Source organism: Dicentrarchus labrax, unplaced genomic scaffold (genome assembly GCF_905237075.1).
Source record: "Dicentrarchus labrax unplaced genomic scaffold, dlabrax2021, whole genome shotgun sequence".
Taxonomy (NCBI): domain Eukaryota; kingdom Metazoa; phylum Chordata; class Actinopteri; family Moronidae; genus Dicentrarchus; species Dicentrarchus labrax.
The window spans coordinates 3,912,471-3,927,311 of NW_026136701.1; the positions used below are offsets into that span (position 1 = coordinate 3,912,471).

Sequence of the window (14,841 nt, forward strand, 5' to 3'; positions counted from 1 at the left end):
AAACTGTGTGGAGGACACAAAGGACTGACCCCTCTGCCCTCTTTTGCAAACTGTTATCACTTTCATGTGATAATGGATCAAATCACATGTATCTAGGCAATGGTCATAAGGTCTATGTTGAACTGTCATGTCTTAAAGCCTGTGGTAGTGACCTTTAGCTGATACTGTCATTTCTCTGTCCAGTTCACACTGCTGTGGAAATGTACAAGTTTTTACTACATTGTCTTCAAAATATCCAAGAAAATCAAGCCAATAGTTGTTTGATTTAGGTTTGCATTTTGCTTGTTCAATTATTTGATTATAAGCGGGTTTCTCTTCTTGAGGTTAAAGACTAAAAGTGACAGTCCAAGCCAGATCAGACAATTAGCCATTTTCTTTTATTTCATCATCTAGTCTTACATTGTGGTCATCTTAGCCGTTGTCTTTTTGGGAAAGGGTTTATTTTGTCCTGACCAATGACTGATGTATCGGTCTAAGGAATATGCAGACTCCCTGCAAGTCAACATACAACACGTGTTTTTAAAGTCTGTCATTGTGGGCCCCTTGAGACACCTAATGTCGATGGGACATTCACAGCCCCAGTCATTCATAGTGCAACATGAAAAATTAATGGATTTTACATTATCTGTCTTACTTCTACACTATTTGTCTTACTTCTATTTGGTAGACAATCATGCTCTAAGTTTGCATTGGGGGGATGTTGCTATGGATTTGGTGAGTCACACTGTGAGCTGCAACACCATTAAAAGTATGCCGAATGAGCTTTTAGCAGTTCCTTTTAACAGTGTACTCATTGAAATATAGACAACGTGGACAGCATTACTTTGATACTAAAAGAAATGTAAAAACCTACTGATTCTCAAACAAATTCTGGTGTCATAAGGAGAACCTTCTGGTTTCTAAGTAGATGTATGGATGATTATTTGGAATGGACATTGGAGGAAATCCCTTAGAAAGTGCAAGTGCAATTTTTAATGCAAATTGGGCCAATTGGGCACTAAAGCTTTAAAGGTACCTTAATTGCCTCCATTAACTATGTGTTACAACTGATAAGCAAGGGCAAAACAACAATTACTATCTTCCCATTGGTTTCAGAATGCTGGCATGCACCTGTCTCTTTCACCTCCGCTGTGTCTTTTTCTCTTGGGAGGCAAGCCTCACAGTTTGAAAAATCCCCCGACTCTTAACAGCCTGTACAGCTGTGTCAATGTCACTCATGCTTGTGATCATTTCTATGTCACTGTTTTTCTGTCTCTAGCACAGGAAGATGACCTGCCATCATTTTTAACCCAACCTACAATGCTCTGATAGTCTCTGATTAGACATTCAGAGGTATAGAGACAGGCTATTATAGTCCAAAATCAACTTGGATGCCACTCAGTGACAGCAGATTGTAATTGTGACCAGATTTTATGGCAGAAGAAACTATGACAATATCTATACAGATTCCTCAAACCACACCTGGCTGCAGCATAATCCACTTCTCCACTGGTCAGTATACTCTAAACACTAATCATTCAAATACTAGTAGAATCCACTATAACTGACATAATCTAATCTTTTTATGGTTTCCCCTAACTGAGGCTAAGGGTATCCATATTCTACATGTTGGTCTACTGTCAACAAATTACACGAAAGGACACTAACCAACAATGACTGTATCTACAACTAAGTATCATGTTTATCTTCTTCTTCTATCCTTCTGCTGTCTTCCTATCTTCTTCTTCTTCTCTGCCATAGAACTTCACAGTTTTTCAAAAACTATTAAAAACATGTCAGAGAACCACATTGTTGCACTGGGTGATATGTTCCTTCTTTACCATGAACACATGCTGTAGTTTATTTTAACTCAATCCCACTAGAGCAGTGGTTCCCAGCCTTTTCTTTTCCTTTTCTATCATTGAGTAAACTTAATATTATATTTCAAATTGTCCAATAAACCCAAACAGTGAATTCAGCAACTGCAAGAAGTTTGTGTAAAACGAGTGATTAGGATTAGTTCTGAGCAGATTATTTCCTGTAGGGCAAACATTTTAAACAACTTTCTTTCTGTATCTTTTTGTTTCTTTTTTTTTTTTTTTTTTTTTTTTAACAAGCACACATACTTAAAAAGCTTAAGTTGGGAACCACTGCACTAGAGCACCAAATGTGGATTAATCCACCACTGAAAATAGTCCCCCAAAAATGCATTTCCTGTTAGAGTAACATTTGATAAAAACTACAGTTACCAGCTGTTTTGTGAAAATACTGAGCCTTTTAAAAAAATAAAGATTTAAAGATCTTCAATAGAAACCAATGGACTTGGGTGCAGGTGCCACAAACAATGTTGGGAAGTCCTGCATTAAAACATACACACACACTAACACACCCTAACCCTAACCTTAACCTTTCGATAGAATTCTGGCTTTTGACAATTTTTCTCTGATACAAGTTCCGTCACTTCCTTTCATTAGTGAATGTTTGTGCTGCTCTCTGTAGTTCTTATATTACTGTTTATATTTCAGCTATTTTGTTGTATTATATGCAATGGTTCTGTGCAAAATTTACTTTGAAAAGACTTACAAAATTGTATTTATATACAGCACATATGTGATTCCCTTGGTCCAGCTTTCATTACTTCGCTTTATTCGTATGCTAATGACACATGGCTGGTGAGGGCAGCTGTGACTTTAATAAATTTAGGGCTAATCGTGTTGGAAAAGTTTCATGATTATAAATCTGAGGTTGTTAAATATGGCTCCCCAAGTGAAACTGTAAAGATCTCTAAAACCTAAAGCTTTGGCAAATAAAAAGCTAGACCACAGAGACAGTCTGTGGGATACAAGGAAGACAAATAAAGTTCAAAAGCAGGAGAACAAAATAACAAGTCGTATATTAAGAAGAGGCAGCTGACGGTTCAAATTAAATCGAGTACTCTTGCGGCTTTCTACGCAGCCAGAAATCACAGAGGTCACTGCAAGTCCCGCTTCTGAAGGTCACAGATTGTTGAACATCAGCCGGAGATGGAGGAAACAGAGAGAGGACGCTACAGCTGGTTGCCCATGGCACTGAGCAGAGACAGGGAAGGATGGAGGTGTGGGGAGGGGAGTGGAGGAAGAGAAGGAGGGAGGAGGATCTTGTCAGAGCGTTTCTATTTTTACTCTTCGACCTCACTGACTGTCACACCCAGTCCACCCCTTCTCTATCCCTCCATCCTTCACTCGCGGAGTCTCTTTGTTTCCACGGCAACCGCCTCTCATGTCTCCCTGACAACGCCCCCCCACCCTCCTTCCCCACGATCACCCCCCCAGCTCCCCCCAATCGCCAATGCAGTGATTATAACGGTGCCGCAGCGACACAGGGAGTCTGGGCAGGAGAGGGGAAGACGTGACGTGGATGGAGGAGACAGAAAGGGCAAAGATATGGAGGATGGAGGGAGAGGCAAATGGGAGGGATGGAGGGGGAAAAGGAAAAGGGCAAAGGCAAGGAGAGGTGGAAGCAGGGTGATGGAGGGGGGGAGACAGAGGGACTGAGGAAGAAAGAGGGAGGGAGACAGAGGAATCTGGGAAAAGATAAAGATTAGAGATGAGGGCAACAGATGAAGGCATTGATGGAGTATGGGAAAGGGGGGGGGGTGGAAGTAGGGAAGAAGAAGCAAAGAGGAATCAAATAAAGTAAATACAGAGAGGAAAACAGTGAACCAGACAGACGAGAGATAAAGATAGAGATTGGGGTGAAAGGAGCAAGAAAAGGAGGACGAACAAAAATAATTTTCAAAAAGTCTCCGCTCGCCCACTTCTTAGTTTTTGTCACTTAAATCTTGTCTGTCTGTCTGTCTGTCTGTCTGTGGCCTGAAATTGGTTTAAAAGACCAAAATATGGTATTTAATCAGAGAAATTAGAATTGAAAAAGGATCAGAAAAAGTGTATTGACCTTGTCTCAAAAAATTTGGAAAACATCAATTAGAAGACCTGCATAATTACCTCAAACAAATAAAAGAAGACTGGCAGCTTCTCTGGCTGCCTCTGCATCCCAATTTATGTTACATGTCAATGAGTCAGATTTGGCAGGAAAGCAAGAGGGAGGAAGAAGAACTCTGAGGCATTCTGGCAACAGCAGATGGGAGTGAAAGGCCCAAATTGACTCGAATATGCAGTAGAGTAGACAGACAGACCTGAAAGGAATAGTGCAAAAGATGGGATGAAGAAGGTAAAAGATGACAAAGAGGACAGAGACAGATGTCAACCTTTAACCGGGTCACTGAAGTGTCCCGAAGGGGGGCCTGCAGTTTGCAGTGCTTGTATTGGGCTCACTCATGAGGAAAAGTCCACCTTAAAAGAGACTTCATTAACCCAGCATGGAATGCCACTGATGGATAATCCCAGGGGGTAAATATAGACAGTGCAGACAGTGCGGCTGTACTAGGGCCCGTGGGATGGGGGGGGGCATGGAGAGAGCCCTCTGACAATATATTAGATGGAGAACAGGCCATTTCAGATTGACACCTCAGAGATATGCCTGTGTTCAAAGAAGAACTCAAAATGGTGCCATTTGCTTTATATGCACTTAAAAAGGCAAACTCATCCGTCTCATAGTTCTCTTTTTTTGGATAAAATAGTGAGTAGCAATCTATAACTAAATGATACGCTTATTCTACAAAAACATGTACTACAGAAAACTATAAATAAACTATAAAAAAACTATTCAATTAAATTTCTTATTTTCTTTGCTATTTTTGTCATATACAGATATACAATGATGATTGTTGGGTAATATGTATGTTGATTTAGTCCAATGTCAAGCCTCTATTTGATCATGTGACTAGATGATATATGGTAGCTAGGTAGCTATTAGATCTCAACACCTTCCAATCATCTGGGGATTTCTAAATGTAAAGTAGTTGGTTGAACAGCGGAGAGAACGGCTGCTTACAAGCTTCCCTTACTTCACGGCCACGCTTTACTCGAAACAATGCTCTCGCCCCGTTCTCCTCCACAGTGATACAAACTAGAGAAATACTGAATCACTTTATAACACGAAGAGCTTTTTAAAACCCTGAAAATGGATGTTCTGAGCAGAGTTATATGGCACAGCAGGGTTTAAGAGCACACCGTCCTAAAGACTTTGGATTGGTTCTGCAGTGCATGACTTCTTTAAACTTCTGTAATTGTTTCCACCCAGTTTTAGTAAAGAACTCTGGGAGAAGGTGCTCAGTCTCTTTGTAGTAAAGCATTTTGAGACTGGCTTGTGAGTCTAGGTATCTAATGCCTATCATAATATCCTGTCATAACCATCTTACACCACTGGATAATCCTATAGACTTACTGTATTAATCAGGCAGGTCAGACATCTGCAATATCCCAGATGTCATGATTGTACCTTAAAGGAAGAAATCACCCAAAGTAAAAACTTTCTGCAGCTCCCTCTCTAGAGCTGGCTGTAAAACAGTTCTTAATGATCTCAAACCGAGTTTGATATTGTTGTACTGAAATGGCCAACATATGCTTGCACCAGTTTATCTGCAATAAGCTGATATTATCACTGTGGTTTTATCAGTCTAGCTCCATTAGTCTACTATACTGTTGTCAATATTCAGCATTAGGGCTGCAACTAATGATCAATTTTATTGAGTGATGATAATTCTTGATATCTTTTTTCAGTTTGGTCTATAACATGCAACAAAATGATGAAGAATGGCAACGAACGACAAACAGTCGGAAACCCAAAGATGGTCAATTTACAATGAAGACAGAAAAACACAGAAAAAACAGCTGGAACTAGAACATGGTTGGTATTTCTGTTTGAATAATAACTTAATTTAGTATCAGAGTTGTTGTCATTTAGGTTTGTTTGGAGCAGCACATCAAATACATCAATTCATTTCAGCCTCATTCAACAGTAATGTCCCACCTTTAATAAAAGCAAGAGAAACTAGAGATTTTCTATGTACTACAGCTACCTTTTCCTCACAGGAAGAAACTACAAAAACATTTTTAATATTTACATTAACAACATTACACGTGCCTTGCCAAATACTGGGTTTCAGATTCGGGAACATTTGTGTCATGCTGCTCAGTCATGTGCCATTTGTCTGTTCTAGTTGCAGGTGTTTCTGAGCTGCAGTCCTACCAGCAGACACCTGATGGAGCCAATGAGCAGGGATGAAAAGCCTCCCCCCAGAGCTTTACAACACACTGCAACATGACGATCTATCTGCAGTGTTAGACTGCCAACCACAACACACATGGCTCCCCAGCGATCATCTCAATTTGTAGTATACACTTTGATTCAATCTCACTGGCTCACTCTCAAGGACAAAACCAGGTCATTGCATGTGTGTGTGTGTGCGTCTGTGTGTGTGTGTGTGTGTGTGTGTGTGTGTGTGTGTGTAGATGGCCTGGCAAAAGGTGATGACTGCTTTGCTTTATCTGCAAGAATTCTTTCTCTGTCTCTCTCACATACACACACAGTTTATGTGGCTGAATGATGACACACGCGCGCACACACACACAAGCTTCTACATGTACATTTTCCCATTTTACAGGTCCACACACACACACACACACACACACACACACACACACACACACACACACACACACTCACGCAAGTGGTAAAAGAGGGTGTCCTTGCCTTATGTAAGAGTGAAATAGTCTCAGCCATCAATATTGTATTTGAGAGAAGATATGGAGATGTAAAGGCAGGACACAGGTTTATAAATAGACAGATACAGGCAGAAGAAAGACACACACTGATAGAATAAAAAGAGTGACAGAGCAGATTTCTACCTAACCTTCAACCAGGGAAGCAGTCAGCTCTCAATAACTCTATTAGAGTCCCAGTCTCACTGAGTAACAAAAGCACTACACCTGCACTGTCTGGGCCAAATCTTGCAAGTAGATGTGACAAAATATGATAAATGTATGATTCAGGAGCAAAACTTTGAGAACAGTATCTCTTATGTCAGACTATTGACTCACAAATTCAAGTCAGTGATGTGATTTTACCTGCAGCCTCACTGTTTATATAGTTTATATTAAAAGACTTTGTTTCCCATATTGTAAGTTCTTTGTTTTTATGTTCATTTGAAACTATTACTTGTTTATTTCAGATGCATTACAGTGTAAAGCAGTGGCGCAGCTACCAGTGAGGACACTGAGGTCGTGTTTTTCTGGGAATATGGGGGTTTTAGCAACTTGAAGGTAGTTTATACTGATGGGAATTTTACTGGCTTGAGTACTAAGGATTTGATATTTCTCCTCCAGTTTATTGCTATTTGGTTCACTTTTTGTGAAGAAATGTATATGTAAATTAAATAAGTAAACTGTCTAATAGAACAATGGCCAATTGTCAGGGAAAAAATAAAGCCCATTAAGTCTGTATGATTGTTGTATGTATGATTGTAAAAATGAAAAAACAATACATAACACAGATAATGGTATAAAAGTTTCCCTAAACAGGAAATAATCTACTAAAAATGACTTGTTTTACACAAAGTTCTTGCAGTGACTGGGTTCACTGTTTGGGTTCATTGTACAGTTTCAAATATAATATGAAATAAAATAAAAGTCAGGGGTCGTTAGCTACAGAATAATAGGAAAAAAATTATTTCCCTTAAGGAAAAAGGTTGGGAACCACTGAAGTAGGGGATATGAAATATGGAAATGGAAAAAAATGGAATATACAATTTGACATAATTTAACAGCTAACTTGATAATTGACTAACATTGGTTGGTTGATTGGTTTAGAATTAACATGTACACGTTTTGCTGTACAAAGAGCTTAGCAAGAGCTTTCATTTTATATATATAACTCATTTTTGCCCCAAATGTCACTTACGCCCTTTTGGTTTTCACCTCATCTCACACAACAGTTTAGTGTGAATCAGTGTACAGGGGTTACTGTGTGTATATTTCTATTAAACCAACAGATATGACTCTACTGTAGATGTAAATGTATAACTGCCAAGCTTAGGCAAAGACTTTCAAGATGAAAAGTGTTTCTAAAGGTGGTGCCACTCATCTGCTACAGATGTTCAAATGTTCATAGCACAATGGATTTTGATGTGTTGAATTAAGAATGAAAAAAGGGGAAGGATACTGGTTGATAAGGTAGGTTTTTGAAAAATTACGTCTTAATAACCTCCATTTTTCAAATCCCATGAAGTTGGTGCAACCAGATCTCAGTCAAGTCCCGCATCAAGGGAGGACCAGCTATAGAGCAACATATTCACCCAGGGACAGCTTAGTGCTGACTGAATGAGCAAAGTAGACAGCCTGGATGGTGCTATCCTCTAGCCTGCAGCAGAGGCAGCCTTTCAACCAACACAAAGACACAGACTGAAAGCTGTGAGATGAATGAAGAGCCACAGAGTTTCTCTAAAGATTCACAGTTATTTGTCATTTGTCCAGTATGCATTGCCTCACATGTCCCTGAACTGACAATAGTCTAACAACTATTTGTGTAATGTGAAATATAATGATTTTCCAAGTAATACCATCTGGTAGATACTGGAGGGCACGTTAAAATCAGCTCAGTAACATAATGATACAACTCATGCATAATTTCATTAATTAAATGAATATAGCAGTGATAAAATGGTAGTGCTGGTAAATGTCAGTTGATATATACAGTATATTCAAAAGCTTTCTATTCAATTATTCATCTGTGCATTAAGATAATTCAAATGTTTGTTCAAATGTCATTAACTTTGGAATGCATATCCAGATAGTCCTCCAGTATTGTCATATTTAGTGTAAAATCAACTCGACATATTTTTTAACTTTTGATGATATAAATCAGCTTGGTGACCTAACCAATACATTCTACACCCAGTATGTCCTCCAGTTCTATCATATCAAATATGAAGAAAATCTGCTGATATCTCTCTCTTTTTTTAATTTGATGTGGCCTACAACATTATACCTCTTTCCACAGCTACAGATTGCCAACTAGTACCCTTTCACAGTGTAGTGCCATGTTCTCATGTGCTAAAAGGCCGGCAAAGGAGTCCATGGAATTGTTCCAAAATGACAAATGCTGCTGGCCTCCGGATCCCGCCCCCAGCATTGGTAGACCTTCAGTTCCTTGAACCCAGTATACATTTCTAATGCAAGCTGATTTCCCCTACTGAGACAGGTTAGATATAAGCCTTACACAGTTTGTGTGGCATTGGTATCAGTAAAATCGAATCAATTCCCATCCCTACTGCCATGTTTGTTAAAATAAATGAAATAACGATTCACCACACAGTCACAGTAACACCACTGTGGGGTCAGTGGTGTCCAATACGTCCTACAAAGTTGAGTGAAATATGCAAAGTGCCAAAAAGAGAACGTGTCTTACCTGTTGTTGAAGGTCACATGATTGTGGCATTAGGAAACAGAAAAAAGGGAAGGGGGAGAAAAAAAAGATTTTCAGTCAGTTCAGAATCTGCCTCATTGCATTTAACAAATGTCTCCAACATCAACCCTACCAATGTCTCAGGGTTAGAACTAATACAAAATGTAAATCATGAATGTGCCTCAAAAGATAGAATTTCTGGAAGTTACATGACATTTTAAGAGATTTGTCACTATTACAGCTCGAAGGCCAGTGTGAAAGAAAATACTGTGTTAGTGAATGCCACTATGTTAGAATGAAGGCCTACAGCGTCAGAATTTGGAAGTTAGAGCTACAGAGTCAGATTAAGTTAATTGATCAGGAGCAGTTAAAACACATTTCACAAACAATTTCAAGTACTGGGTCAGATTTTAGTAGTGCAAAAGGGCTGAGGAGAAGAAAAAAAGGGAATCACACTGGAAAATAAAAGCTGCATTCAGCAGACTGTGGGATTTAGCCAGAGACACAGTAGTCAGGATTGAAACCCAGCATTATCAGGAGAAAGAAGCATTAGACTGAGGTCAGCTGAGGGTTTCCCCCAGTGTACAAGAGGTCAGGCAGGCCAAAAGGGCACTACAGTACATGGTTGTTACACTCATGGGGTGGTCAGCTATATCTGTTATGCTGTACACATAAGTGTTTTAGACTTGCACTGTGTCAAGAATCGGCAGTTCTGAAATTCTGCTGTAATGACTGGGGGAAACCCTGATATTTGAAGGTGATTTTATTTATAATTTAGGATAACACACCAACAAGCAGACTCTAACCTGGATTAGGACTTTAACAGGAACAAAAACAGATTTTTTAAAACCTATAAACTGCACTGGATCTTTGCATTGCAGGATCATTTTAGGTACTGTAACTCTTTGAGGTTGAGGGTTTGTTCTTGACCTTGAAAATACACTCTACACTATTAGGTACACCTGGACAATATATTGCAGTCCAGTACAACTGTTCTGCAGATTACCTGGTCATAGTTAGTTATAATGTTGTACTGGAATGCATTATATTTATAGAAATAAAGTAGACTTTATGGCAGAGCTGTTTGCAAAAGACTGTCAGGGTGTACCTATAAAGTAGTAGCAGTTTGCTCAAAGTCGTCTTATTTGATAGATTCTCCTAAATGTTACACACTGCACCTTTAAGTATGGTCTATGATCACTGACAGTTGTCCCTAGATTGGCAGGGGAAGATACCTAGTAAGGCGACTTTGAGTTCAGAGCATCTTTAGTTTGCATGGCAAACTGTAACCTCTAATGGGTTCAAATACTGTATACTTAAGAATCCACGACATTCTCCAGTCTGGTCTTCAGTAGCATATATCAAATTTACTGTCTAAATCTAAATGTCCTACAATTTCTGCTTCTACAGATCGAAATCTTTGAGACTCTAAATGTGGTCATTATAAACAGTTGCAATAGACACAAATAAAGACATGATAAGCCAAAGTTGGATAATTAGAGGTTGTGCTTTACCAACCTACAATATTGGTAAACCAATTCTCAACGTGTTTTTTTTTTTTTTTTGCCATAGCCATGTTGACTCCATTATCAGAATCAGAATCAGAATTAGAAATACTTTATTGATCCCTGAGGGAAATTTCATGTTTTCTGCATTAATGTGGCTCTATACAGTCGATAAACTTTATAAAGCTAAAAGGTATTAGCAAACTAGCTTTGAGATGCAAGGACCCAGGTTGTGTTTTTGCTTCTACAGACAGAGAGGAGATAGTGGGAGGTTACACAGGCAGCTGACAATCAGATGAAACAGAAGACAGTGGAGCAAGCATAGATAGTGGAGCTATCAGCAGCAGGTCAAGTAATAAAATTGTTATGATCATGGTAACAGATACACAGAGGCAAGCAGAGGGAAATCAAATCAGACAACTTATCACTTTACCCTTGCAGTTTTGTTAATATAGGGCCCGACCAGCACAGTACATTTGTCTCCCATACTCATACCAACAGTTGGGGAGAGTGGTATATCTGGACACAAATGTTTCCCTGGTAAGTATATCAGGTAAAATAATATTTGTTAGGGAGGTTTTAATGGTAAAAAGAGCAGACTTGTGGGTAGATCTATTGTTGAATGAATATATTAAAAAATCGATTAAGAAATAAGCCATTCTACATTTATCTGTCGGGCCCTGGTTATTACAAATACATAGAGGAAAGGATCAAGCACCAAGCAGCCCTGGTGCTCAATCGACAGACAAAGAGCCATGCATACAAGAAGACAAATAGTAGCTACTTCCTGCTATCCTAACCTACAATAATTTTGTTCAATATTAGCCCCATGTTATTCATAATCTTCCCTGTAGTTCACCAACCTTCCAGTGGGGGGAGCTGTGACGACGAGGACTCCTGGTGCTCTGATTGTGCAGGGAGAGAGGGAGGGGCTGCGGGGGTGATGGAGGGAGGGGGGGTGGCCGTTGCTGGGCTAATGGGCGTGGCAACATTTTTGGGGGCTGTGTCTGGTGGTGATGTGGGAGTGGCTTCATTCTTACAGGGGGAAGGTGAGGAACTAAGGGGCGTGGCTGAGGTGGCAGTGGACGCAGGAGCAGCGGTCCCTGTGGAGGCTGCTGCTGTACTAACCACAGGAGGGGCTGCAGTCGCGCTGGGTCCGGCTGTGGAGGCTATGAGTGTGGCTGAGGGGACAAAAGGCTTTGCATCGACATTGAGGGCTGATCCAACAGCAAATGTTGGAGCGTGTGTGATTGTGGCAGGAAAGGGTGATGGGTTGGTGGACAATGCGGAAGTAGGAGGAAGATCTGGAGTGCTCTTGAACGGGTTGGAAACAGAATTGGCTTGTGAAGCAGGGATGATGGTGTCTGTCGGAGTGGACTTTGTCAGGGGAGCGGTAGCAAGGGAGGGGGTGTTGGTGATAGGGGTGGTGGTCTGTGAGTCAGGAGTGGAACCTGGAGGGGTCTGAAGGACTGAATCCAAGAAAGAGAAGGTCTGGGAGACTGGGCTCAGATTGTCCCCTGTCATCAATGCCAAACTACCGCTAACATCCCCAGCTGCACTAGTCTTGCCAGCATTGGCCACTGAGCTATTGTTGGGTTCGAGTTTGCTGGTTGAAACTTTCTCTTCGTTCACTTTTTGACCATCTTTAGCAGGCGTAGGGAAATCGTCTACACACATCGGCTCGTAAGAGCGTGGAGATGAATCTGTTACAAGGCTAGCATGGGAACGGTTGGTGAAACTTGTGGGTATTTGTGCTGGGGCAGAGGGAAAAACAGGACTGGGGCTGGAGTTTGCAGCTTTGGAGTCAGAAGGACTAGAGCTGGCAGTCATAGCACCAGCAGGGGTGACTGTAGCTAGCATGGGAGAGATGGGCTGTTGGGGTACTCCCCACTCCTCTGGAAGTCTTGCCCGACTCTTATTCTTCTTGCCTTTCACCCTACCCCCTCCTCCACTCTCTCTGATCTCCCATGAATCCCAGTTCTCCTCCTCGTCCTCATCGTCCTCCACCTCCCTTCCGCTTTTATCATGCATCCCATGCTCGTCGGATTTGCCGATGTTATTCTCCTGGCTATCCAAGAAGTCGTAGACCCCGTCATGGCCCTTCCTCTTCTTCTTCTTCCGTCTCTGCTGTTGCTTGCCAGCCTCGCCCCCCAGCCCCACTTTCTCGGGGCTGAGGGGTTCGGAGTTGGAGGAAGTGGGACTGCTGTCATCCATTGAGCCGCTGGGTGAGAGGACGGGAGCTGCCGAGGGGGGAGGGTTTTATAAGAGGAGGAACCAATCACATACTGTGTCAGAGAATCACCTGCCAAAAAGCCATCAGATTGTGGTTACCATAGGTGGTTTTTCACTGGTTCATGTTTAAATTGCTTGCTGTTTCATGGCAGCAAATGAGTGTAAGGACTGTATAAGGTCCGTTTTGGATTATTGGTTTGTGATGCACAGTTTTTGAAGGGATAGGTAACCAGAGAATTAGTTGTTCCTTCTTAAAGTCAGACAAACTCATGGGCACCATTTTTTAATGCTTTTGCATGTAGTTTGAATGTATGATGAATAGGCTGAGGTTAGGGTTGTAACTCGCTCCTAGTGAATGTATCAGTATTTGTAAAGAGTAAGTGTGTGCTCACTGAGATGTTTAATCTAGTCCCTTGGATAATTTGAATATATAAATATATGGTAGTTGGAAGGTTAATATTTCCTTATTTTTAAAGGGGAACTCAAACAAATTTCAGTGTCTGTTTACAGATATTGGGCAGAACTACTGTGTATATGCAAAAAAAGGTGGATAAAGCCGTGGTTCCATAGGGAGTTGGGCAAAGTTTAGTAAACTTTCTCAAGTGATGTCATTTGAGGCAAAGTTTGAAAAAGAAAAAATCTGGGAGTTTGAAAGAAGGGAGCTTACCCACTCCTCATCTCTGCTAAAGGCTAGCGGTTAAAAGCTACATTAGCCACTAGTAGCATTATACTAATGTAGATGGCAGGTGTTGACAAGGAAGAAGAATTCATCCATTGTTAGTCTGACAATGATCGCTACCCCTCACGGTACTTTTGTTTGGCTTTCAGAGATGAAGGCTTCTACGAGTTTGTCTGACTCTTGAATCAAAACATTTCCCAGTTAGCCAGTCATGAGTACAACAATAGGAAGGCAAGCTCTATGCTAAAATATACACAATGCGTGCCCATTATCTGACTACCTAGAGTCCTGATCATACTACAGTTTCCTGCTCATCTAAAGTCACTAGTGTGACGGTAGTGATCCAGGGAGAGATATTTTAAAATCCTTCATAATTCTTCTTGTATTGCCTCAAATACGGACAAAAGACAAGACTAAAAACAAGGTTGTGGTGTTCATGTATTGTTAAATAAGTTGCATATCAAGATGGAGAAAGATCATCTCTGCTAGTGTCATTGTTTCTTTCAGAGACTTTCTGAGATCACCATCTAAACTTGACAACTGTCATTGTAGTGCCCCTACTGAGACCTGATGAGGGCTGGGTGGGGGTAGCAACCGTAAGCTAGTACTATATGATAGTAGATACTATGATAGAAGAACTGCATTTGGCAATATTTGCATTTTATATTAACATATGATACTGAAACGTGTTAGCACAGCATTTGGATGACACATTTACAAATAAGCACTCTTACCCTGACCTTTGCATTGTTGCATGCTGCTGGTGCAGACAATATGCAAGAAAGGCCATAACGTTTTCTTCCCAGGGTGTTTCCAGCCCTAGTAACCATAGTCTGACTGCTTTTAGGCTCCTTTGGCACAACCTTTTTGAAATTTTCATAAAATACGATGTATGTGATGGTGCCTGCTTTTATAAATACAATTCAACCTGTACTTTACTCACCTGTTACGGAGTTTCTATGGTGCAGCTTCATTAAATTGAATGTGAATAATCAATTTATATTAAGACAGATATTTATAGGTGCTGTTTTACAGCAACATAATGGTTCAGCACAGGGCATCGGGTGATAAGAATTTGCTCTGATTTATCTGCTTGATTGTGTC

General features: G+C 40.6%; 1 protein-coding gene across 5 annotated transcripts in view; it reads right to left on the reverse strand.

Moving 5' to 3' along the window:
• The window catches only part of map4l (microtubule associated protein 4 like), a 108,302-nt gene that overhangs the window by 43,914 nt on the left and 49,547 nt on the right, over positions 1-14,841 (reverse strand). For all 5 annotated transcript variants that reach the window (XM_051395996.1, XM_051395973.1, XM_051395980.1 and 2 more), the window contains one exon: positions 11,690-13,066. In XM_051395996.1, the coding sequence (XP_051251956.1) occupies positions 11,690-13,066 (1,377 nt within the window). The remainder of the gene's footprint in view (positions 1-11,689; positions 13,067-14,841) is intronic.